The 27873-nt window shown below is 36.6% G+C and overlaps 1 protein-coding gene across 2 annotated transcripts; it reads right to left on the bottom strand.

Moving 5' to 3' along the window:
- Window positions 1-534: 534 nt before the first annotated feature.
- On the bottom strand, window positions 535-27873 carry FAM199X (family with sequence similarity 199, X-linked). 2 transcript variants are annotated; one of them, XM_023634283.2, is made up of 6 exons: window positions 27677-27873; window positions 19442-19661; window positions 9872-10021; window positions 9465-9626; window positions 8083-8349; window positions 535-6796 (listed from the first exon to the last, which is right to left on the bottom strand). In XM_023634283.2, exons 1-6 carry the CDS (start codon window positions 27871-27873, stop codon window positions 6626-6628), a joined length of 1167 nt encoding a protein of 388 aa, XP_023490051.1. In that variant the 3' UTR covers window positions 535-6625. The 2 variants fall into 2 exon arrangements, with proteins under 2 accessions (XP_023490051.1, XP_070114492.1); XM_070258391.1 differs by having other exon boundaries at window positions 8212-8349.

The raw sequence follows: 27873 nt of genomic DNA, 5'->3' as shown, positions 1-27873 counted from the left end.
TCGCAACATAAAAACTGAGAAACTGGCACCAAATTTCCACATTATTCAAACATTAAATTTTATTCATAGTCAAATGAATAGTCAATATTTGAGAAATTTCTCCATTAAACCAAGTTCCCAACTTGGGTAGTGGCTTTAATGAAGTAGAAAATGAAGTCCAGCTTGCTCTCCCTCACATGCGAATCACCTCCAACGTTCACTGTGGTCAGCAGTTTGAAGTCACTGATTACTGTTAACTGATAGAACATCCATAGTGGTCACTACTACACCAGCAAATCTCTAGATCAGTCTGTTCAAGAGGACTTTCTGTGATGATGGAAACATTCTGTATCTTGTGGTTTCTAATATAGTAACCTCTCACCTTATGTGGCTACTGGGCACTTGAAGTGTTGCTAATGGGACCAAGGAATTAAATTTTAAATTTTATTTAATTTTAATTCAATTAAATAGCCACATGTGGCTAGTGGCTACCATAAGGGACAGCACAGCTCTAGAGTACCCAAGAGAAGAAGAAAACACACACACACACACACGTTTCACTTAATATCTAACTCACATTTATTAAAAATTGAAGATTGCAGGAAAGCATGAATAAGACTGGCTTTATTAAAGAAGCTCAATTAACTTACCTTTGACTAATCAATGAAAAGATTTAATATCACAAAAGGAATTTTGAGAATTAGGTTGATTCCAACCTCTGAAATTAAAAGAAAAGCCGCTAAAACATTTTCCAAAGGAGAGAGCAACTGCAGCCGCCCTCTAGTGGCAAGAGAGAAAGTTGCTGCTGACGAGCTGAGCTGCTTCTGTATCTATACAGAAAACTGCTCACAGACATTTTTTATAGAATTCTAACTTAAAAAGACTCTAGGTTAATATGTAAGGAAAATAGAATTGATTTTTTGTAAACAAAAGTTAGACATACTTTTCACTTACTATGAATGCTAATCTCTCTAGAAATCCGATCTCTCCAGAAAAAAGTGATTTGCCAATGACATTTGGGAAACTGGGGCTTTCACAAAACAGAAGTTTATGGAGCCTTAACCAAACTGTGAGCAAAAGAAAAGAGAGCAATTCTTCTGTGGTGACAAATGTTCTGGGATGGAACATGAAAAGAGTGGATTTAGAAGTATAAAGTAATGAGCAGCAGTGGGGTTTGTAAAAATTCATGATACATCAAAAGAAACAATTAAAATATTACAATTGTTCTTAATAACCAAAACAACACTTTTCATTCTGATATTCAGTTTCAAAAGACAGCTCTGCCACATTGCCAGTTTTAATTACAACCATACATACTCATTTAGATTTAACTACTGAACTACTACGTTCAAGTACAGGAAGGAACTCAAAATAGAAACGACTTGTGTTACAGCTATTGTTTTTCCCTCACAGCTTCAGGAAAAACAGCTTTTATATACACTGTAGTAAGTACAGAATGTACAGAAGACAGTTATATATACAAAAGTGCATTAATATAGTAATACATTTAGCAGAAATACAGGAAAATAATCCTGGTTAACAATCTGATACATTACAGTATTTAAGACTACTTGAAGATTCTCCAAACCAACTTCCTACTTGCTTTGGTTATGATATTGATGCTACAGAACTAACCTTTGAAACTAAAACAAAAAAACTGAAATGTTGAACCATCTGTGAAATGTTTTTACATATACCTGTGTTTATTTATCTTTAATAGTTGGTGACAACAGTCCTATTAAACTCCCAACACAAAGATTTCGAATGGATAACACCTATATCTAAATTAGAATATTCAAAGAGGAAATTAAATTGATACACTACAGGAACAGACATGGTCTGCTCCATTCCTAAAAGCCTCAGCTAGATAGCCTAACCCCAAAGTCTCAACTTAAATCCAATTGGTCAGCTACTATTAAAGAGCAAGCAGCTCCACGAAACAAGCCATGGCTTCAGGCCACTGTTCCTTAGAACAATTCAGAATAGGTAAGTGTTAACTTGTCATTTATACATATTAATTCTACAACTACCTTTATATAGTCAAAATGCATATGTATAATTAGAGCAATTTTCTTTTCTACCCCCATCCCTCACCACAAGAAAAGAACACAGATTTCCACAGGTTCCATTGACCACAAAGATGTAATAAAGAAATTTGACAATAAAGAAAATGTACTGCATATTGAAATCAGAGAAGACCAAAGCAGTTTGTCTGAGTTCAGTATGAATGTCAAATTAAAAATTAATTTACCATCATGTGGTCTAGGTTAAATCATTAATAACCTTAATTTAAAACATAATTGTGAGGGGGGCTGAAAACAATTTTAATTTAGAAAAAATATGAAAATACAATTTTAGTGAGTCAACTCAGATCTTCAGCTATACCATGCAACTTCCTTACTCTTAATAGCCAGTTAATTAGAGGAACTGTCAGAATTCCTTCTAAGCCTTTTGGAATAAGTAAATTATTTGCCAAAGAAATAAGAATTAAGCATTCTAAGGAGCTATGTTCCAGATACCACGCTGACAGAGATGCCTAGGTCTAATATCTCAGATGCTTCTCACCCACTTAGCATAATTTCATTGTAAAGATAAAATTTATCTTACTTTGTCAGACTTAAAACGAATCCAAAGTTACCACAGTACATGTGTATACAAATACTTATTTTCTAACTTCTAGTCCTCTTAAGGATTAAATTTACCTCTAAGTTTAGCTATGTTGAATGTCACTGTGCTCAACATCAATACTATTATTTGAATGCAACTGGGAATTTTCCTATCAACCATCTCAAACTATAAACTGACTTTAACACCCTCCCAATTCCAAGCAAACATTTTCCTTGAAGATAAAAGTGCTGAAAGGTAATTTGTTAAAGGGGAGGGGAGTCTTCCAGCTATCACACAAATGAATGCAAAGAATCCCTAAAGTTCACGAGGAAATCAACTTGCTATATAATCTCTGTTCTTGAAGTACTTTTGCCTTGAAAATTCTTTTCCAGATACTGAGAGTTACCTGGTTTTACGAGTATTCTGGCTTATAACCTTTTTCAGGGAAAAAAATTAAAAGAATACATTAAGCTATATTTTAGATAAATATCAATGTTCTTCAATGACCTAGCTGGGCCAAAAATAAAGTTATGCAAATGAAATTTAAGATCTGAAGGGTGTTTTTTTGTTTTATACTCTACTACCATTGACTGGTTCAATTTAATGGCTTTGCTTACTGATATCCAACAGCATGGGCATTTTATAAAACGAATTACAACATCTAGATTATTTTTGAGTTGGGAAAAGCCTGATATGGACAAAAAGTACAGAGGTCACCTTTAAGGCACATGCGGCTATAGAGAGTAAGCCACGAACAAAAATCTCTGCTAGAGAATCTGGAATAAGACTTCTATATTTGTCATGTACTAACATTTTTGGCTTAATTATGAAGACATTTGATAAATTTCACAATTTTTAAAGCTCATCAGAATCTGGATACCTTTATATAGTAGTTTCTTGGAATTTTTCCTTTATGAGGGGATTTAGCACTTTTAAGAGATTTCTAAATAAAATGAGATATCCATCTAATCCACAGAGTCATTAAATTACAAGTCAGTTTCTGGGATTAATTCAGCAATATCAGTTAACCCAATGGAAATGGACAAAACTGCCACAGCCTAACAAAAAACGACACAAGTCTCATGGAAAAAAAGTGTTATTTTACTCTAAGTTCTTGTGACAGAATGTATTAGCCCTTCATACTCCACTACACATTATACTGCATTGCCTTACTTTCAGTTGCAAAACTGTAGAAAAAGACATGCCATTTTGTTTAACTCAAGGTTCGTACTTTAAAAAGCTGTGATGGAGACTGACAGACTTCTAGAAAAATTTTTTGCCCCCAGTTTTATGGAGATATAGTTGACATACATACAAGATCTCTAATAACATATTTCTGGATAAATCTGAGGGGACTTTATCATGCCCTCAATTAACAAGGTTTATTTCTAAAGGGACAGACTTATTTGCTCCCGTGTCCATTCTCCACAGATGAGAATGGACATTGGGACAAATAGGTCTCACATTTTTACTAACTGGTCAGTTAGGGTTTATATTTAAAAAGAAAAAATATTGAGTTGGATTTGTTTTAAATTGAACTCAGAGATATACCAGATTGAATAAATTATTACTTATGCCAAGAAAGACATATCTCAAATTTGAATTATTTACACAAAGCATTAAAACAGGAAAAAACTACATCACATTAACAAAGGCAAGAGAACTTTTTGTCTTTTTCTGCTGGGTTTTTTCTTGGGGGGGGGATGAAGAAAGACTGTAATCTCCCTCTTTGATCACAAGCAAACCCAAGTTGTTTCAATTTTTTTCTTTTATCAGAGGAAGTATTTTCAATCTCCTCCAAACCAACTTTATGGACTCTCTCTAATTTGTAGTACCGTAAAGACAGTGCATCCAGATTTACACAAAATTTCATGGTGCACTTTACTATAAACACGTAAACCTGGATAAACTTTTTAAACTGGCTTTGTGGCGCTTTGGTAAACTTGTTTAATAGTGACTTAAGTTAAATCTAAGGTAATAAGACTATGTGATTGTTGAGAGAGTGGAGAAATTCATCTTATTACATCATGACTCCCTGTTTCGGATCTTTTACTGGTCACCGTCAAGTAAATTGTTGCCACGTATTTAAGAGATCAGTGCTGCTCTATGGTCTTCAAAAGTGGCCTGTTTTCCTTGAAGAGTAGGTAAAGAGAACTGACAGTGATCCTCCAGAATTTTGCTTTTGCTAAGAGCAGCCAGAGAATTCAGCTGTATTTGCTCTTCTCTCCATTTACACTTCCTACACTTGGAAGGGAAAACACAATGAGGTTGACCCTTCCCACCTTCCTCAGAGTATTCTGGGGTCTATCCCCAAGCTCTCCTTGGGCCCTCTAAGCTGGTTAGGAGTACCAAAGAGGGCGTAAGAGAAAAGTGAGAAGGACTGCTCCAACGGAAACCTTACACACATATATACTTTTATTTTAGTAAAATTTTAGAGTATGAATTTAGTAGTCTTCAAACTGTTACAAGCATACCACAGACCTCAGCAAAGCTGCAATATATCAATTTTATCCTCAGTTTCAATTCTTTAACCTTCAAGGAATCAAAATGAAATCAAATTTTCAAAACACATGATTGTAAGCAAAGGTTAAGCCTTTATATCAACTGAGAATTAAGAATTTAAGTCGTTAATCTTGTTCTTAACGAGTTACTTGATATGATAAAAAGTTTAAAAAAAAGTAGAAATCCTTTCAAACTGTGACGCTATAGTTTTAAAAAATATTGATTACAACTCCTCCTACAGAATCATGATTACCTCTCAAAAGTTATCCACAATGAAAAGAAATTAATTATGAAAGTCAGAAAGCAGCTTGATTGTCAGTAGTATCAGTTTCCAGCTTCTTTAACCCATGTGAAAGGACATATGGTAGAAGAAAAGGAATCACACTACTTCTAATGTTCATGATAACAAACTCTCTATGAAAACATTTAAAGAAACTCCATGATTTCACATTTAAAATTAGAGTTCTATTAACAGCCAACAAGCTAAGGTTTTTTTTCTATTTCTCACTGCTTTGTGTATTTCTAGCGATTAAGTTTAGCAGAACTGTAAGGGTTTGCTTTAGTTAATTTTGAACATTTACCTGTTCACATGCCAGAAGCTGTTATGCCAAATGTTTTAAAATTAGAGCTGTGCTGAAAAAAAAAATGACCTAGAAAAAGAACTTGAGACAGAGACTTTCTGCCTTTGAGATAGCTTCACAGCCTAAAATTTCAGAAAGCAGTGGAAAAGTAGAATTTGTTGTTTTGTTTAATTGCTTTCTCCATTTGAATGGAGCATCAAGTCTAAAATTCAGCTACTAGTAACATTATTTCTTCAGTAGTTATCACTTACAGAAAGGATTCTGAATTTACATAAAGTGAAAAACAAAAACAAACCTAACAGGAAAGATATTAGGGCCTGCTTTTACACCTCTGAGTTAATAATGAATAAAAACAGAACTAAACCTAATGAAGGCACTATTGTAAACAGCAATCCACACCCCACTCCTACAACATCAAAAAAAGATGTCCACTAGGAATTGAGAATTACGCTATGGCCCTTAGGAGAGTAAACTAAGAACTTGTAACATTAAGAAGGAAACTGAATTATATCTCTACACATGTACATATACTGACACAATAAACTACTTGTCAGCAGTACCTTGAAATCTTCTAAAGTGTAAAAGTACTAGTTTTTGAAAAAGCCCGCTTAACCACCCTAAAGTTTAAATAGTCACAACATTTACTTAATCAGTGGTTCTTAAAACTAGAGTGTGCGGCAGAATAACGTGGTGCTTGTTAAAACACAATGCTGGGTCCCGACCCCAGAGTTTCTGGTTCACTAGGTCTCGGGTGGGGCCCAATACTATGTATTTCTAACAACTTCTCAGGTGATGCTGAAGCTGCTAGTCTGGGGACCACCTGCTGAGAACCACTGGCCTAAATTATTAATGGTACATCAGCACAGCCCTAACCAAAAGTTTGGTCAAGATGCATGTAAACAAATAAGGATAGAATACTTTGATGCTTAGAAAGAACGCTGATAAATTCACCCTTATTACATCAAAACATCTACATCTGCTTCGTGGTCTTCCTCAGTCACTTTCAAGGACAGCACTTCTTCATTAAGGAAGAGCCCACTGAGCCTCTCCTTCCGAGCCTGCCTCTGCTCTTTCAGCTGCCTCTTGCGTAAGGCCTTCTGCTGTAACTTCCGCTGCTTGGATCGCTTCTGTCAAAATAAAAATTTCTAAATCAGTGAAGTTCACTTCTGTTATATCCACTCCAAAGTATTTTATGGCTCAAATTCCATATTTTCACAATTCTTAGAGATGTTCAAATTCCTCTGCAGTATGATCCTGGTTCCAGTAAGTGAGCCATTGGCTTAGATTTGAAAATGATTCTTCAAGATTCGATTTTTATGCTATTTGAGACCAGTGAATCTTCTGAAAAGGGTTGAAACTTGATCATTTTGGCTACTTATGGATAGCCAATCATTTCAAAGACTTTTTGAAATCAAATTAAGTTACACTGGTGTCAGTGCAGAGTGAACACATAGTGAACAATACTGAATACAAATGTAGAGAACATTGCCAAAATCTCTAATGCTTATGCTTTCAAGGTGCCTTTCATCCAAAAACACTAGGAATTTTACAATGGCTGGGAAAGAATCATGTCTTTTTCATATTAGGCAAATACCAACTTAAAAGCCCATTTAGAAACTCAGTGGGTACTCTATTCCGTGTCACTGGTGCCAAAAAGGAATGACCACATATCCAGAGGAATCCCTTGGCAACCAACAAAGCTGGCTATGTTTCTGCTACTTCGGTAAGAGCCAGAGAAGGAATCATTGTGTATCTTCTAGTCACCAGTGGTTCCCAAAGAGTTATAGAGACACCGTTATCATCCTTAAGTTGGCTCCAGACTGTCGCTACTGCAAGGAATTGAACTCTCCTGCTAAGCATCACAGAACCATTCTATATACACTTACACCTCCTATTTTTTACGTGCTCAATAATATTGTACAGCATTTTTCCAATTGTGAAAAGAGTAGACAGAAATTAGAGAAAGCATTATTACATTTTTGAAAGAGTTAAGAAGAAACATTCAAGATTAAAACATTAAGAAAACATTTAACACACACCAAAGACATGCAGAACATTCTTAGGAGCTAATAGACAGCAACATTAGCAACATAGTGAGATCCGCTCAATAGTGAGTGGCAGTCAATATTGCAATCCTGAGACTCACTCATTATTTCCATCAATTTACCATACTCAAAACAGACACAAAAATCAGGTAAAATTGAATGTGATATGGCTGTGGGTCAAAACAGTATTTCAAAGCACTCGGCCTAGAGGGCTTTGTCCAAGAGCAGAGCATTCTGCTTATTCAATTACAACCAAAACCCACAGGCATCTAGATAGCAGGATAATTTTAACTCTTCAAGAAATTCATCTGAAGGAGTACTAATGTTAATAGAGAAAGGGAAAGTTTTGTATTGATTAGACGTTTTACTTTTGAATCCCGAATCCGCTCTGCTGCACTTGCAGACAGGTTGCTGTCACTGTGTGCTCGACTCATGTTGGCACTGGAGTTTGAAGCAGAGTTTCCAACACTGGACCCACTGCTGCTTGCAGAACTGACCATGCTGGCACTGCTGCTGCTGGCGCTGGCACTGGCACCGCTCACTCCACTGGTGCTTGCACAGCTAAAGTTGCTTCTCTTCCAGGCCTCTCTTGCGGGCCGTTGACGAGGGCTATGCTCCTTGATATAGTTCCTGACCTTGGAACGCACAGACAAAAACCGGTTAGTGCTGTTCCTTGATGTTCTAGCCTCAAAATACTGGAGGAAAGAATAAAAGAATGTTGTACTTAAAGACGGTCAAATATGTACATAAGTAGGGCATAAGGACAAGAGAATCTCTAAATGTACAAACAAGTACCAGAAAAACTGACAATGTTCAAAATTCTACAATACATATAATGGAGCTAGATTTTAAAAGCATATAAAGTATCAGTAAATGGAAGGCTACTCGCCTCCAGAATTTAGGATTATAAGAAAATAACACTCAGAAACAGAAACTAACAATAACATAAAATAAATGAGATCAGGCATTTTTTAAAGGACTCCACTTAAGATGACTGAAGTAAGTTGCTGCTTATATCTAAGATTAGGGTGTTTCCTAAATCTTAGCTAGGGGCCCACAGTACCTGTCTTCAAATGCAAGGCATCAATATACCATACTAATGAAAAATGGGCTGGAATGTAGACAATTTTAGTACGTCTGTTGAAATACTAAAAGGAGAGAAATTTCTCACAAATGATGATAAATGCAAAAAATAAAAAAAAAACAAAAGTAGAACATAAGTATTCGTTCAGCTATGTACCAGAAAGAAAGAAAGCAATAAAGACTATATTTAGAAGATACCAGAAATGTGTATTTCAGAAGAGCAGAAAGAAAATTCATTACATGTTATTTACCCTAGCCAGGTTCAGTTACTCTCTAAGACCACTCAAATCCCTCAGCTCAGATGTGCACTCAAGCATAGCCCTCGATAATCAGTATTTTGATTCTGTCTTTCTAAGTTGAGTTAGAATAAATCCATACCTTAGTGTAACCACCCCTTAAGTGGTGACATTAAGTTTCAAAGCCTACACACCGAAGCAGTAGGTTCTAGATCCACATGATCCCAGAAAAGTACTGCCAGGTGAAATGTACATAAAACCTCTTAAAATCATGCATTCTCAAATATTGCCATCATTTTTTCTAATATGACATTTCACAGCAGTGCTTTTGACTGTAATTATCTATGTGGTTACATACGATTATTCAAGTCTACATGTTATAAGACAATGGTGTTTTCAATAGCTGTACAATCTGTATTTTCTTTACATACCTGCTTCAATTTTTCATCTGTGAGACAGTTAAGTTCAATAATAAACTCACTGTCTGTAGGGGAGATTTGAGCAGAAGGATCAATTATTTTAATAATATCAAGTTGCTCCCGAAGACCCATCTCAGTACTGACTTTACGACTCAGATATTCAATATATTCCACCTATGTGATGAAAAATTATAATAAACAAGATCAATGCCAAAATCTCAGATCTTTTAGTGTGCCACTTAGGTGTTTTAAATATCAGAAGCAATTAATGTTATATTTGTTCCCTGCAAAACAGTTAAAGCTCAAAGTCAGATTGACTAAGCAATCCACATTTACCCAGTAGCTTTAAATAGGCAATAAATTGCACTTCACATATTCTCCACAGATATCCTTTTAAATAAGAATGTCGAGATGTCTACCTGCTCATCATTTGTCATTGCACTCCAAGGAAGTTCATCTAAATTCCGGTGCTTGTTTTTCTTTTTAGGAAGCAGGCAAGGTGAACTTGGAATACTGGGTATGACATCAGAAAGTACATCACTCCCACTGGCAATGTCACTGCCCGGTAACTTGATAAACATAAGGAGAAGGGGATAGGGAAAGCAAGTTTTTAAAAAAATATACATTTTAAATACCACAGCGTGTTTCATACTGATTAAAAATTACTTTAATAAAAGACTAATAACAAATACAGAATCAGAAACCATTAATTCTGATTCATTCCTATTTTAGACAAAGCAGCAACATCAGCATACTGTTTGTATACACTTATTCAATTAGAGATATTTCCCAAGAGCTTAAAATCATCAGGAAGACTTGTTAAAGTGCTAACTTAAGAGTCAATCATCATTAAGGTTTTTAATTCATAATGTGAATGTAGGCTAGGGCCTACACAGCATAATGAATAAGGGTACTGGTCTACTCTCAGGGGACCTGAGTGATCTCCCACTCCCTGGCTCTTTGCCAGACACTGTGCTAGTCAAACTGCCAATATGGAGACAAATAAATCATGGTCCTTGTCTTCAAGTCTGTATTAAGAACCTTGAGACAATCAAAATCATTTAAAATGTGGTGTTAATATAAAGAAAACCACTTTAAAGACCATAAGTATTAGAAAAATTTTTTAAAAAATGGTAAGAGACAATGTATAGACAGAGGAAATAGAAGTAAGCCTAATACACAGAAAATCACATCAGTTTAAAGTGAGATGAACAGCAAAAATATTTGCTATATTTTATATTGTCTATTAAAACCCAGTTAGGATGGATTTAATATTTAACAGCTTCATTGAGTTATAACTGATGTACAAAGAACTGTACGTATTTAACATACACCATTTGATGACTTTGGACATACGCACATACCTGTAAAACCATCACCACAATCAAGGTAATAAATATATCCATCACCTCCAAAAGTCAGAATGGATTTAATTTTAAATAAATGTGCTTAAGTCACTCATCAAGAAGATAAAATATTTTCTTCTACAAGGAATACATAATAATTTTCAAAGATAATGCTTTCGTTTTTCACAAGGCACAAATCAACAACTTTTTGGTTTCGTATTGTTTTTTTGGTTCTATAGACTTTGCAATTACACCTGAACTCTGGATGATTACTAGGTTTTTGAAGCTACCAAAAGAGAAAACCTCCTTTAGCTGTGAAGAAGATTGCAATCACGTGTATTTGGCCTCCTACTGTACCCAGAGCACTTTCATAGGTACAGGGGATTCAAAGGAGCGCAAGTGATGGTGCTCACACAAGGACATTATGCTCTACTAAGGAAGATAATGCAATAACACAAACATACAATTATACAACATAGCAAATGACAAATGCTAGGTTTGAGACGACAGGTCATCAAAGGAAATATCTAGCAGTAAGATGATGCTGCAGGATTACAGCTTAGGAGAGCTACAAGGGGGCAGGTATCGGGGATTCAATCACATAGAAGAGACGAGTGAAGACACAAAAATGGAGTTAATCACTATGCAAGGTGACCATGATGTTTAGAATAAAATTGTCTAAGTTAGTTACTACTCTTAAAACCACATTTTCATTTTGACAGTCATTGATGAATCCAAGGGCGTAAGTGACTTCCAGCAATTTGTATGACTTCCTTTAAAATCTCATTAACTAACACTGAATTGTTCACCCTTAGCCCTAACGTTATCTAGTCAGTGTCATGAAAGGATGATTGCCGCCGAATGCACAGATGAAGGCCATCTCTTTTTCAGCCTTTAACGTCAAAAAAGAAAATGTTTTGCTACTTTCCCCTTGAAAGACTTCAAATCACAATACTATTACATTAAAGATCTCCCTGGGGTTCCTAAAATAAAATGAGACACTACTTTTAGATGAAAGGCCTCCCCGACTTCAAGCTCCTTTGACAAATTAGGTAGAGAAAGGAACTCTCAAAATATCACTACTCTCAAAATTTAAGAAAAATGTTCATCTAAATCTTTAGCAAATATCTGCTAGATGGCAGACTACATGTTAAGCACTTAAATTTACGCCTTTAATTCTGTTTGTGTTTATTGGAGGAGGGGTTGTAAAAAAGGGCAATTACTGGTTCTTTGGCCATTTTTTCAGGGAGAAATAAAAAGATCCAAAACAGAGGTCCAATCCAGTTGCACTGCTCACTAGCCGGGTGATCTTGTGGTGGTTAGTTTGCTTCTTTGAGCCTCAGAGTCTTCCGTAAATTATGGTTAATGCCACCCATCTCAAAGGACAGTTGAGAGGTTTAAATGAGGTAACATGCCTGGCACATAGGTGACAATAAATCGATGTATTTTCCTTTTCCGCTCCCTTGCCACGGCTTTGAACCCTTAGAAAAGGTAGCATAAATCCTCAGAGAATGCCACGTGTTACTAAAGCGGCTGGGTTAAGTTTCACGAGGTAGTTTCTCAAAATGACAGAATGGGGAAAAGAAAAAGGCATTCAGGTAAGGAAAATAATTTAATCAAACCATAGACGAAAAAAAAAAGGATGAGTTAAGGAGACCACTATGATTAAAATACGAAAACAGTGCTAGGGATTTGAAAGCTTAGCAAATGAACCAGAAGCTGTTACGTGATACATAGTAGTAGGCCAATAACATTTTTCTAAGGAGAAGCAACTTGATGAAATTGGTGTTAAGGGAAGATGAGTTAAAAAGCAGTATGGGGACAAAGTAAAGTGAGGAAAGACTCAAATTAGACAGAAAGTTCTTATGATCTAGGCCTGGACTAAGATAAGCAAAAATGGAAAGAAAAATGGCAACAGATAGGGAAAATTTTGAATGAAATACACTTAACAAGACTATTTAATAAGTGAGTGGATAAGGATAATAGTCTGATGACCACATGTGAGACCAGAAGAAAGCTGGTGACATTTCACAATCATACAACCCATCCAGGGTGATGCACTTAAAGACCTTAATTTTTATAGCAACAGACCTAAAGCAATGTTCTAGATCTTCTAGTCCAACACTCTCGTTTTACAAATAAGGAAAAATGATGTCTAGGGAGGGTCATATGGTTAGTGGTAATATCCAAAGTAGGACACAAGCCTAGTGCTTTCAACTTGCCAGGCCGTCTTGCCTTGCAGGTAGTTTGGAATGAGAGAAGAATGTATTTTGGGATATGGAGAGTTTGTAATGAGAAAAGCCAAGTACAACTGTCCTTTGAAATGACAGTAGTCATTTTTCACTACACTGTAAGACAGGTCTCAAAGCAGAATCTATTTTTTTTCCATGGAAACACTGTAATTGAAAGTTGCATTACTGATCAAGGACTCAGCATAAGATAATGGGTTAGCGTTAAATAATAAGGTCATTCGAGTGGAAATGTCAAGTAGTCAATTGGAGAGATGGGATTAGAGCTGCGGATGTACATCAGAATTAATTGTATGGGCTCCTGTATATTTATTAGACCAGCAATTTTCCACTTTATGACTGATAATATATTTCAGGATAAAAATGCTTGATAATTCTCACCCCATATTTTTCATGAGCAACAATATTTGGTTTATTTATATTATAGTCAGTAATTGTGACAAGTAGGGAGAATTAAATCAAACCTCTACCATATTTTCTGCAGTATGCAGCAAAATTTTATGAGTAAGCTCATTTCTGTAACAGCTGATGTGTAATTTCAGATTGCACCTCTAGGTTTCAAAGTGACAGCTGAATTACTCACTCTTTAAATTTTCTATGCTTTCCTGCTCAAGAATAAAATAATTTCTCAAGCTCTAAGAACAGTCAAATGCATCTTTAATAATAAAAGGACTGCAAGCAAAGAAAACTATCAGCACAGCAAAATGCTTTGATGCTACTTCAAATGCTAAGATGCTGCTTCATTCTCAGGTAACATCCTGCCTTATGAAGTAGTTAGTATTTTTCTTCCCAGAGAATCTATGAATCATTTATATTTACTTTAGTAGTAACTGAAATATCTGTTAAAAAGAAAGACTTCAAGAGATGCGGTTTTTAATCAGAACAGAGGTAATACAAATTTTTAAACTACAGTCAATGATTGTTAGTCTATATGAATCCTAACACATAATTTGTAATTATCTTCTTGGATAATTTACTGCTCATCATTATGAGGTCCTACAAAGACAAGAGAGCGTTTTAAACCTTTCAGCATATTTAAGTAGCAAATATCCATGGTAACAGAGTACCCACACTCCAATTTGAGAAGCGGGAAAACACATTACTAAGGCAGGTCTTATTTTTGTTCAGTATTGTAGGCAATGTTGTAGTCAGTCATGCACATTAACAGTGAGTGGTTGGGGACAGTTTTCCACTGTAATTCCTCATGAAATGAGTGAAAAAGTCAGCAATTAAAATAAGAAAAAACACCTGCCACTTGGCAACATTATGAAAAAGAACTCTAAATAAAACATATGAAATAAGCATAAAGAATTTTTCTCAGAATTATCATGAGTCCATCTGACTACACTTTATTAAGAATCCTTGTAGTCTGATTTTAAATACAAAGCATGCATTTAAAAAAATGAGGCACTGAAGAATAAAAAGGTACCCAGATAAACATGCTCACTGCTGTATCTATAACAGAAAAAAGACTGAGGCAGATGTAAATAGGGGAATGGTTTCACAAGTTCTGGCACATCTAGTATCCGGGATATTATGTAGTCATTAAAAAAGTCATTATGAGGGCCAGCCTTGTGGTCTAGTGGTTAAGTTCAGCGTGCTCTGCTTCAGTGGCCCAGGTCTGCAGGTTCAGACCCCAGGTGTGGACCTACACCACTCATCAGCCATGCTATGGTGGTGACCCACATATAAATAGAGGAAGATTAGCACAGATGTTAGCTCAGGGCTAATCTTCCTCAGCAAAAAAACAGAGTCATTATGAAGATCATGAAAAAGTTTACATGTTAAATGAGAACAACTTATTACAGTATTTTATCCAGAAGAAAGAGGAATACTTCCTAACTCATTCTCCAAGGCCAAAGCGATACAAACACATCACAAGAAAACTACAGATCAATATCCCTTATGAATACAGAAGCAAAAATCCTCAACAAAATACTAGCAAACCAAAACCAGCAGCATATTAAAAGGATTGTATACCATGACCAATTAGGATTTACTCCAGGAATGCAAGGTGGGTCAGCATACAAAAATCAGTCAATGTAGTACATCATACCAATACAGTCATGTGCTGCATAATGATGTCTCTTTCAACGACGGACCATACATACAACCGTGCTCTCATAAGATTAGTATTACAGAGCCTAGGTGTGGAGGCTATACCTTCTAGGTTTGTGTAAGTACACTCTTTGCTGTTCACACAATGACGAAATTGCCTAATGAAGCACTTCTCAGAATGTATCCCCACCGTCAAGTGATGCATGAGTGTAGAATAAAGGAGAGAAGCTGCATGATCATCTCAATAATGCAGAAAAAGCATTTGAGAAAAATCTAATACCCTTTCAGATAAAAACACTGAACAAACTAGGAACAGAAGGAAATTCCTCAATATGATAAAGGGCATCCATGAAAAACCTACAGCTAATGTTACACTCAATGGTGAAAGACTGAAAGTTTCTCCTCTAAGATCAGGAAAAAGACAAGGATGCTGCTTTTGCTGCTTCTGTTCAACATCGTATTGGAGCTCTAGGCAGGGTAATTAAGCAAGAAAAAAAACCTATCCAGATTAGAAAGGAAGAAGGAAAACACTCTCTCTTCACAGATGACATGATCTTTAATATAGAAAACCCTAAAGAATCCACACAGAAAAAAACTATTATGGCTAACAAATGAGTTCAGCAAAGTTGCTGTATACAAAATCAATATACAAAAATCAGCTGTATTTCTATACACTAGCAATAAACAATCTGAAAATGAAATTAAGAAAACAATTCCATTTAAAACTGCATTGAAAGAATAAAATATTTAGGAATAAACTGAACCAAGGAAGTACAAGACTTGAACAATGAAAACTACAAAATATCACTGAAAGAAATTTAAAGAGACCCAAATAAATAAAGACATTCTATCCCATGTTGATGGAGTGGAATATTTAATATTGTTAAGATGGCACTATTCCCCAAATTTATCTACAGATTCAATGCAATTCCTATCAAAATTCCAATTGCCCTTTTTGCAGAAATGGACAACCTGATCCTAAAATTAATATGGAACTGCAAAAAAAAACCCCAAATATCCAAAACAATCTTGATAAAAGAAGAACAAAGTGGGAGAACTCATACTTCCTGGTTTCAAACTTTACTACAAAGCTAGAGTAATTAAAACAGTGTGGTACTGGCATAAGGACAGACATATATAGCAATGAAGAAGAATTGAGAGTCCAGAACTAAACCTATACATCTATGACCAATTCACTTCCACAGGGGTACCAAGATCATTTGATAGGGAAAGAATATAGTCTTTTCAACAAATGGTGCTGGGACAACTGGATATCTACATGTAAAAGAAAGAATCAGGACTCCTATCTTACACCGTAAATCTAAAATAACTCAAAATGGATCAAAGACCTAAATGTAAGAACTAAAATTCTAAAACTCTGAAAAAGAAATGTGAAAATCTGCATGACCTTGGATTAAGCAATGGTTTTTTAATTATGACATCATAAACACAGCATTCAAAGAAAAAACAGATAAATTAGACTTCTGTAAAGTTAAAAACATTTGTGTGCCAAAGGACACTATCGAGTGAACAGACACTATCAAGTGAAAAGAACCCACAGAATGGCAAAGATTTTTGCAAATAATTTATGTGAGGCTCTAGTAGCCATAATATACAAAGAACTCTTACAATTCAACAATAAAGGACAAATAACACAATTTAAAAATGGGCAAAGGATTTGAATAAACATTTTTCCTAAGATATACCAATGGCCATTAAGCACATGAAAAGATACTCAACATCTTTCATCATTAGGGAAAGGCAAATCAAAACCACAATGAGATAGCACTTTACACACAGTAGGATAGCTATAATCAAAAGACAGACAATACCAAGTGTTGGAAAGGATGTGGAGAAATTGGAACTTTCACATATTGCTGGTGGAAATGTAAAATGGTACATCCACTTTGGAAAATATTTTGGCAGTTTCTCAAAAATTAAACATAAAGTTATCACATAAACCAGCAATTCTACTCCGAAGTATATATTCAAGAGAATTAAAAATATATATCCATATAAAAACTTGCACCTGAATGTTCACAGCAATATTATTCATAATAACCCCAAAGTGGAAACAACCCATGAGCTGATGAATGGATAAACAAAATGTGATGTACCCATACAATGGAATATTCAGCCACAGAAATGAATTGTTGTGGACTGAATATTTATGTCCCCCCAAAGCCATATCTTGAAGCCCTAATCCCCAATGTGATGATATTGGGAGGTGGGGCTTTGGGAGGTAATTAGGTTTATATGAGGTCATGAGGGTGGAGCCCCCATGATGGGATTGGTGACCTGATGAGGGGATGAAGAGACCAGAGCTCTCTCTCCCCACTCCATGTGAAGATACAGCAAAAGGCAGCCATCTGCGAATCAGGAATAGGGTCCTCACCAAACCTGACCATGAAAGCATTCTGATCTTGGACTTTCAGCCACCAGAACTGTGAGAGATAAATATTTGTTATTTAAGCCACCCAGTCTATGGTATTTGTTTTAGCGGTTGGAGCTAAGACAGGAATGAAGTACTGTTAGAGGCTACAACATGGATGAGCCTTGAAAACATTATGCTAAGCGAAAGAACCCAGACACAAAAGGCCACATATTCTATGAGTACGTTATATGCAATGTCCAGAAGGGCAAATCCATAGTTAAAGTAGATTAGTAGTTGCCAGGGCACCGAGGTAGAGGGGAATTGGGACCATTTGCTAACAGGTATGGGTTTCTTTCTGGAGCAATGGAAATGTCCTGGAATTAGATAGAAGTGACAGCTGCACAACACTGTGAATATATTAAAAGTCACTAAATTATACACTTTAAAAATTATTTAAAAAGTGAATTTTATCTCAATTTTTCTAGTTAAAAATTTTTTATAAGTTTTTATCCAAATCATATTTACAACCATAAATAAAATAGAAGCATTTGAAATGAGACAAGATATAAAAATAGAAGGGCTGTGGATGTTTTTTCCTCTTTAAAAGCTCTTAGTTTTCAGTGTAGCATTGTTTATAAAACAAAAAAACTGAAAACCAATCTAAACATCCATTATTAGGGAACTGATTAAATAAATTATGATGCAGCTATCAAAAAGAATGAGATACATCAGTCGAAAAGAAGCAAAGAGCCAAACAGTGGCTGAAGTATGATCCCATTTGTGTGTCTGTTTTTGTTGTTTGTTTGTTTGTTTTGGTGAGGGAGATTGGCCCTGAGCTAAACATCCTTTGCAGATCTTCTTTTTGCTTGAGGAAGATTGTCCCTGAGCTAACATCTGTGCCAATCTTCCTCTATTTTGTATGCAGGATGCCACCAGGCATGGCTTGATGAGCGGTGTATAGGTCCGGGCCTGGGATCCAAAGCTGCGAATCCCAGGTCGCTGAAGCAGAGTGCACGAACTTAACCACTACGGGACCTGGTCAGCCCCTGTGTGTGTGTTTTTAACACTATGCAAACACACTTGTATCTGCACAAGCTCTTAATAGTGGTAACAAGAGCAGAGTGGGACTTGGAGATTTATTTTTAATTTTATGCCATTCTGTATTATTTGATATTTTAATAAAAAATTGTTTGAAATAAAGTAATATTTGATTCCTCTTTTGGAATACAACTTCAAGTATTTAGATGGCTTTCAAATATAGCGGGCATTCAAGTAACTGTTACATCATTGCTGTGTGCAAGCAAAGCTTCTTTAAATGTTATTGTCTTTTACAACCAGAAAAATAGATGTCACAATAACATGATCTACATTTTCTGATAGATTGCACTCATTACAAGACAGCATTTTCAAACAATTTGCCACAAAGCCATTTTACACGGGATATGTGCCACAAGAAGAAAAAACATTGTCAGGCGAAAAACATCTCTTCATATGAAGAGAATACAAATGAGAAATTATATTGTATTTCTGATAACAGAACTAAAAATTATGCATTCATGGTAATAGTGGTTTGTGATCTTAGATCTATAACGTGACCCTGATGTAAAGATATTGTGCCTATAAGGACACAAAGACTATTTATTATAATGTAGGAAGAGTAAATTTGCTTGCATTCATGAACAGAAAGGTACTGATGATATATAATAATGGAAACATTATACAAGTATTAAATTACATGAAAATCTACAAAAGGATATCTGTAGCATCAGAAGCCTAAAAGGTACATTAGCAAAAATAAAGGCTACATATTCCATCTAATTCTTACTGCTGTCAGAGAATCTGCAGGATTGGATAAATGCTAGAGAAATTTACTTTAAGGCAGAGATGAAAATATCAAAATAAAAATCCATACTTCTACTTATGGAGTAATGATGGCAATATAAGAAAAAAAAAAACACGTACCTGCCACTCAAACTCGCTATCTGACCAATCCCAGTATGTGCTAATTGAAGAAGAGACATCACTGCAGACACTCCCCTCAGGGAATAAATCAAAAGAAGTGAAGTCTTGATCATCTAACAGAGAATAGCAATCATCTTGATCTCCAACAGAAACGGATGAAAACAGCTCCTCACTGCATTCTGAGCTGGCAACGCTTGTTCCACAAGAAGTTAAGTTCCACCTTAAAAACACAACACAAAAGAAATCACAACAGGAACTACAGAATCCACACAATCTTAAGATATTAATAGGATACTTCTATGACATTTATGAGGAATGTGGGTATATTTTTAGGCATGATAATGATATTGTGATTATTTTCTTAGGAGCACTTAGGACTTATACTAAAATATTTATGAATGAAATATGTCTGGGATTTATCCCAAAATAATAAGGAAGGGTTTGGGGAATGAGTAGGGGTAAGATAAAACACACCACCACGTGCAAATAATTCCTGAAGCTGCATCATGGGTATATGGGGTTCATTACACTATTCTCTCTACTTTTGTATCTGTCTAAAAATTTCTATAAAATACTTTAAAAGAAAAATGTATTTAAATTAGGAGTAAAGTAAAACCTTCATCCATAAACAAAACATAGCTTAGTGGTTGTGAGTAAGCTCTGGAGTCAGCCTGAGTTCAAATTCTTGCTCTGTCACTTGCCTGCTGTTTATCTTAAGCAAAACACAGCCTCTCCAAGCCTGCGTCCTCATCTTTAAAATGTGCATACTGTGAAGATTACATGAAAATGCAGACAGAGCACTTAGCATACTGAAAAAGTGCTCAAGACATGGCAGCTATGATTATTATTATTATTATTATTATTATTAAAGGAAGAGGGTAGTCATTGCAGGGCAGCGAAAAGCACCAACAAAGTACACAGGTAGAAGCTCAAAAAGTGTTTCTTATATTTAAGTAACATTTACATATCAATGTTATACAGGATCATTACAAAGATGGTGGAGTAAGAAAGGAGTGATGAAGAAGATTAAAATGACCAATAATTCCATTACCCAGCAATAACTAATCCCTAATATTTTGGTACGTTTTTCTACATGCATACATATTTTTTTACAGAATCAGCATTCTGCATAGGTATATTTTAGTATCCTGCTTTTTTTCACTTAACATTATATACTGAACATTTCCCCAAGTATATTACTTGAAAACATTCTAATATCTATATAATATTCCATTTATTAAGTGTATCACAATTTATTTAACCTTACCCCCTCAATTATAGATACTTTGGCGGTTTCCAGGTTTTTTTGGTATTACAAATAATACTGAGATGAACCTTTTTGTTTAGAATTATTTATCCAGATATATAATCTCTCAGGCTAGATTACTGGAAAGGAAAGTACTGAGTCAAAGAATATGAACACTTCTAAGGGTCACAGTATACTTAAACAGCTTTCTGAAAGGCTACACCAACTTACACTCCCCAAAGCAGTATCTATAAGTGCTCATTTCACCACAACCTCAACAGCACTGGAATTTTCATTTTTAAAATTTTTACCTATCGGATAGGAGAAAAACATTTTTATATCAATTTTCTTTCTTTGATTACTGGCAAGATCAAAATTAAAAATACTTATGAGCTATTTTACTACAGCATTTTTCTATGCGTTAATGCTTCCCTTACTGATTTTCTAAGAGTTCTTTCTGCATTTAAGGATATTAACATTTTGTCTGTAGTATTTGTTGTAGGGTTATATATTTTTTCTTTTTTTGATCTTGAAATCTACAAATCTGTTTTCTTTTGTAAATTTCCACTAGCTTTATACTATTCACAAAATAATCTTCATTGCTTTGGCAGTAGCCTAGGGAATTAATCCTTAAGACAATGATTTAGTATATCCGATACTAATAAGGTACTGAAATAATGACTTCCTGAAGAAAAGCCTGTTATTTACCTATTATTAGGTTGTTTCTCATCCTTCATTAAATCCAGTTTTTTCTTGACTTGTGTACTTCACTTTTTAACTTCCCCTCTTATTTTGTATGGCTAATCTTAATTCCAAAGTTCTTGATTTACAAAATTTGGGCAACTTGACAATTTTACGGCACCTTTTCCTTTGAGCTAAAGGTAGAAGATTTTAAAGCACTGAAACACACACACTCTAAACTAGTATAGTTCAGTAAATACAAAAGCAGATGTCAACAAACTTTTATAAACAGGCGAAAATCTAAAATTCATCTAAGAATCCTAGAATACTTTGTAATATGACCTAGTTTCATCACATGCTTGTTAGGTAGGCAGTATCCTCATTTTTAAAAAATCAACAAACCTAGGAGAATTAACCAAACTGCCCAAGTCAGGCAATATCAAAGCTGTGAATGGCAATCGCAAGTTTTGTTCTAGACACAGTAAACCATATCTACACTGTGTCCGGGGAAAACTATTTTTCCTCTGGTGTCTTTAAATTGTATATGACTTTTTAAAATCTTTATTCATTCACTCACTCAACAAACATTTAGTCAGTATCTTCTATGTGCCAAGTACTGTGTTATATGCTAGGAATAGCTATTAGACAACTGTTTTTAATAAGAATTTCTTTTCAGCTTGCAAAAAATAGGCAGAAATCTGTTTCCCTCCAGGAGTAACAATGGCTTTTCTTTTGAAAAAACTATGCCAAATTTAATAATATTGATTAGATCACTAACAAGGGAGTCAGGAATTTGCATGGTTTTGTGCTCTTACCCTAGGGCAAAACCAGTATATTCCTCAGTTTTCCAGATCCATGACAGGGTTCTGGGTATTCTTAGAAGCCTTTGCTCTTTTTTCTTTCCTTTTTTTAATTTACAGTAGCAAGGAAACTGGGCTCATACTTGAAACAAATCATTTATAAAATAGAACAATAATGCTTTTTACTATTAGAGATTTTTTTAAGTGCTATTACCTTCTAATTTGCAAACATTATTTTTATTATTATTTTAAGGCAATATGGATAAAAACAAAGTTGGAAGTACTTTTATCCACTGCTGGTGGGAAGGCTGAATTGGCATAATCTTTCTGAAAAGCAATTCAGTAGTGTATATATAAGAGCTTTAAAGAGGTTCATTCCTTTGGATTCAGTAATTGCTCTTCTAGTAATCTATCCTCTTCCCCAAAGAGAAATTTGGAAAACAGATGTCTGTACAAACATGTCCAAACAATATTATAATAGCCAAAAAAGGGAAAATAAATGCCCCCAAACATGTGGAATAATTAAGTAATAATGGTGTTCTTATAATCATTATAAATGTAATATATATTTATATAATACATAAAGTTATTTATAATCATTAAAAATCTATTTTCCGGGGCCAGCCCTGTGGTGTAGTAGTTAAGTTGGCACACTACGCTTCAGCGGCCTGGGGTTCACGGGTTTGCATCCTGGGTGTGGACCTACACACTGCTCAGCAAGCCATGTTAGCTCAGATGTTAGTTCTGGGACAATCTTCCACAAGCAAAAAGAGGAAGACTGGCAACAGATGTTGGCTCAGAGCCAATCTCCCTCACGTCCCCAAAACAAAAAAAATCTATTTTCTGACTATTTACTGAAAAGGAAAACACTCACAATGTAAGTGCAAATACCCTGGTCACGATTTATACACACAGCCTGAGCTTGATTTTTAAAAATTGTATATAAACATAGAAAGAACATCAAAATGTTGACAGTTGTTATCTTTAGTGAAAGGGATGATGAGTGGTCTTTATACTTCTGTATGTGCCCACAATTTTCTATAATGAGCTTTTTAATAAAAATTTAAGTGTGATTCTTTTAGACTGTTCTGTTGGCTTCAAAAGTATAATGAATGACCACTGTGTGCATATGCTCAGCACTGAACTATTCAAATTTACAAAGCCCTGACATTTTATTCCACTAAGAGAAAGCTACCGAACACTAAGATCCTAGCTAGAACCCTAAAATTATTCACAAAGACTCTCTCTGTATCTTAAAAGAAAATTGTTGAAAAGAATCCCAATGAAAGGGGGTTTAACTCAATAACTAGGCTTGCTGCCCAAATGTTAATTAAAAAAAAAGTAAAGCAAGAACATTTACCTCTAAGGCTTTTCAGCAAGAATACACAGACAAAGGACTTTCAGTAATATTTTGGTAAAATTAAGAAAAGCATGTACACCATATACACATTCTTCTGCAGCCCTTTGTCTCTCAGGCAGACCTAAATATTAATTCTCAGGATGAGAATCCAGCCAAGGAGCATGGTGGAATAAAGTCCTACTGTCACTGATGAAAGTCATTCCAAATCCACGCCATGCATTCATTCTCAGGGAACAGTCCACTATCATCTATTGTATTCATTACTGACTCCCTGCCAGAATCCCGATACAGACACCCTGACCTCTGCTACTCCTCCAGAGCCCAACAGGCCATCGGGGTCCCAAGTTAGAGCAGATGACACAACCCCCCTACTCTACTCACTCAAATTCCCAACCCTCCTCCCAGCGACCTCAACTGTCCTGGGATGGTTATCCATGCCTCCCGCCCCCTTTTACAGTCTTGGAAGTAAAAACCATCCTATGTCACTTCTAGGCTAATTCTTCCACGTGGGCTTCTGAGTTCATCCCACCCATCTCCTGTCATCCCACCTGTCTTGTATTTTCAATTTCTCCCTTTCCTGTGGGCTGCTTCTAGGGAGCTAAAATCTCTATTCTTGGAAAAGAAAGACTAAACAAGGCAAAAAACAAACGAAGAAACCTTCACTTTTTTTCAAATTATTACATCTCCTCTCCTTCCTCTCCCTGCTAAATTTATTGAAAAGTTTCTTCTACTCTCTCAACCTTTGTAACCCACAGCTCCACTCCTATCACGCTACTAGAATTTGTTTTGATTAAGCCCAAATCCACATTTCTAGCCTGGATAGTTCTCCCAAGCCTGCTCCCCACTGTCAGCTTGTCTCAACAAGTCCCCCAAGCAAATGCCTCCTGCCTCTGGAACCTATCTCACTTCACGAAACGTGGTTCTCCCACCTGCAGCTCACAGCAATTCTGCATCTCTAATTCTACACTGAGATAGGAAAACTGTGGGTGGCACAAAGGGCACACAGCAGTCTTGGGGTTTTTCTGGTTAATGGTGACTGAAAATGGGGCTCTAAAAAATCACACAACTGAGTAACTGCTTTATACAATAGTTCATTTCGTATCCTGCCAAAAGGGTGTACAAAAGTGAGGCACTGTCCTCCTACACGCTTTTCAAGATTGCTCAAAGTACTGATGTACTCCTGAAAGATGAAGAGAATAACACATCAAGTAGTTCATATTAACTTCCTTCATCTCACATTTTAATTATAGGACCTACCAATAGCATTATAATTTTTTCAATTTGCTAAATGACATCCTTTTTTGATGACAGTGGAGGGTTACAGTGGACAAAGACAAAACCCACAATTACATCAGAAAAATCTTGTCCCCAAAACCAAAGAAAAATGTCTTAAACACTATATATATTCCATATTGACATCTCAATTAAAAAAATTAAGCTTTTTGGCTTATTGAGATTAATTTTATTCTCCCCAAGTTCTAGACAAACCCAACTTGGTCATAAAATCCTAAAAGATACTCCTGGGAAAGTGTGAATTCTTAGGAAACTGGCTGTGTTCGTGTAATTTATCTTCAGCTGAACCTAGACCAATGACACACCGACCTAAGTCACAGGTGACTAATCTGAACACTATAAACATTCAACCTTAAGGATCATAAGTACTAGTGCCCTGACTCTCTTGGTTAACGACAACTGCAAATAGCGCCCAGAGTCTGGCAAAGGAGCAGGCCCAAAATTGTCATCATCACAAGACCCTTACATGGCGTTAAATACTCTTCACAGTTTCCTTATCAGGTAACAACGAAAAAGCAAAATAATGGCAAATCAAGTATCTACCCACTGGCAAGCTTTCTACTCTTAATGAAATTTGTTTTGTAATGACTAAACCCAAAGCAGAATATCCGTACTCAACTATTCAGATTGATTTTTGGATTGGTGCTTGAATTGGTGAATGATGTGGTATGAAGAAAAAAGTGACACATACAAATTCAAAATAAAACAACTCCTTAAACTAAACTTTGCCCCTATACATGATTTAGCTGTTTGCTTCTCCCTAAAATGACCGGAAGCATATGGTCCTCTCAAACACCATCTTGAGGAGGGGTAAGGCGGCAGAACATTCCAGGAGAAAAGATTTAAAAAGCAAGGTAGCCTTGGGCAGAAACATCATCCGGAGTAAGTGCTGCTGATTCTGCTTCCCCGAATCTCTGCTGAAAAGGGTACAGAACAGGATACATTAGACCTCCCACTGCCGTTCCAAGCCTGCAAAAAGCAGGGTAGGAGAGGGAGGTTTTAGAAAAGCAGGCTGTAACTAGGAAAAATAATGCTTGCCTTGGAAAACCTGGGGCTGAACAGGAACCTCCCCCTCTATCTTCACTGCCCCATTCTAGAAAACAACCTTGACTTACCATGGTCTCTAAGAAAGGGGTAGAAAAACAAGGAAAAATGGGGAGGAGGAGAAAGAAGAGAACAAGCAGTAAGAAATGTATTCTTCTCCTTGCTTCACTCCCCATGACCCCCACCCTTTTTGGCAGGGCGCTCCCTCTGTCCCCACTCCCTTGCCCTCATCAACAGCGGGCTAATTCTGAAATCGTTTAACTTTCCTGCATATACGACTTGTTCCCAACCTGCAAAACTTAAATATCAAATATGTGCAAAAGTATTTTTTATATTATTTTCCAGCGTAGACAGCCCTAAGCACACTTGGTTTCGTGAGTATGTTACATTCGTGTTATAGTCACATCATCATGAGTTAAATAGGCTTCTGGGAGTTAGTCTAAGAAACTGTAACAACCATTTATAACACTGGAGCCATTAGTGCTGTTCCAAGTTTCATCACTGGTTCCAAAGGAGTAGTCCTGGCTTTGCCTAACTCGGTTTTATGACCTTGTACTCAGTCTTTTCTCTCTGGGCCTCAGTTTCCTAATTTTTGCAATGAGGATTTGGAATAGTCATAACAAATTTACTACCACTTTTCAAATATGTTATACTGATGTTCTGCATAATTATTTAACTACATCACCTTGCTTCCAGACTAAAACTTTCTTTCAAGTAAGAATCATGTTTTATACTTTCCTTGTACCTCAGAAGCTCAGTAAATCTGCAGACTGATTCAAGAGGCGGGGGGCACATGCAAAAGACATTAAAATGTTGAAGAACTTGTTCACGCTCATATTGTAAATTGGATCAGAAATCAGAACTAGACTCCTTAATTCAACTTCAGTGTTTTCCATAGCTGAACCCTTCTCCTCCTCCCTTGTCCACACACCCTCCCAGGCCTTTGTATATGCATCTCAAATATCCACCTATATTAAAGGTTGGAGCTATGTGTAAAACATCTTCAAATTCCCTACATTTGGTATAACACTGAAATGCCTGCATGTGAGAATTCTCCAGAACACTCTACCTTCCAATAAAACCAGTTAGGGAATGCATCCTCTGAATAAATTTGTTTAATCAAGCCCATCCCAAGCCTCACTCCATCCCTCCACTGGGGGAGCAAACCAAGGGATACGCTACATGAAGGAACCTTCCAGATTTAAGCTTATACATTTTGGCAGGGCCTAACGCGCTAAGGCAGGGAGTTAATAAAGGAGAGGGAGAAAAAACAATCGTCTGGTTTGCTAGAGCTTCACTAAAAAATGGGGGGGGAGGGGAATAGGGCTGTGAGACAGGTTAGAAATTGGGAAAAGGAAGATTCTGGCTTTAAAAGTGCCACATTTCAAAAGATCCATGGGTTGATTGTGAGCCATCCGAAAGCCACTCTAATAGCGTACCGGAAATGGAAGGGGTTAAACTTTTGCGGCTGGATGGAAACAGGGGAGCATCGAAATACCAAGGGTGGGGGTTTGGGATTCGCAGGGCACAGAAGGGGCGGGAGGGGGAAGGGAGGAGTCGCTGCGGTCAGAAGATGAATGGGGGAAGAGAGGGAGAGTAAAATGCCGGCCAAAAGAAAACCAGGAGGGCGAGGGTGAAAACGGGGGGGGGGGGGGGGTGGGGAGGGGGGCCGCCGGGAAGGAGCGCGGGTCGGGGAGCGTGGGGGAGGGGCGGGAGGGCGCAGGGCCAGGCTCTGGGCGCCCGGCGACCTGCCGCTGGAGCGGTGGGGGTGGGGGGGGTACCCCGCCCGCACCCTCGGCCGCGGTTCGTACCTGTTGGTGTGGAAGCGGTGGAGCGGGTCGGTGCGATGGCAAGAGGAGAGCTGGCAGCCGAAGTCGCTGATGTCCAGGCAACCTGGCTCCTCGCTGGGGCAGGTGCCCACCCCGCGAGGGGCTCCCAGCAGCGGGAAGGGCTCCTCGGGGGTTAGAAACTTCTCGTACGAGGTGGTGGCCGACGCCTCGTCGGACAT

The sequence above is a fragment of the Equus caballus genome, chromosome X, assembly GCF_041296265.1.
Source record: "Equus caballus isolate H_3958 breed thoroughbred chromosome X, TB-T2T, whole genome shotgun sequence".
Classification (NCBI taxonomy): Eukaryota; Metazoa; Chordata; class Mammalia; order Perissodactyla; family Equidae; genus Equus; species Equus caballus.
Note: the sequence above shows the minus strand (reverse complement) of the source record. Positions and strands in the feature narration are given on the sequence as shown.

Coding starts and splice junctions, on each gene's coding strand:
- FAM199X (XM_023634283.2), bottom strand. CDS start 27,873: ATGTCCGACGAGGCGTCGGCCACCACCTCGTACGAGAAGTTTCTAACC. Junction 10,022..19,441: donor ATAGCGAGTTTGAGTGGCAG/GTACGTGTTTTT, acceptor ATGTTTATCAAG/TTACCGGGCAGTGACATTGC. Junction 6,797..8,082: donor AGCGGATTCGGGATTCAAAA/GTAAAACGTCTA, acceptor TTATTTTGACAG/AAGCGATCCAAGCAGCGGAA.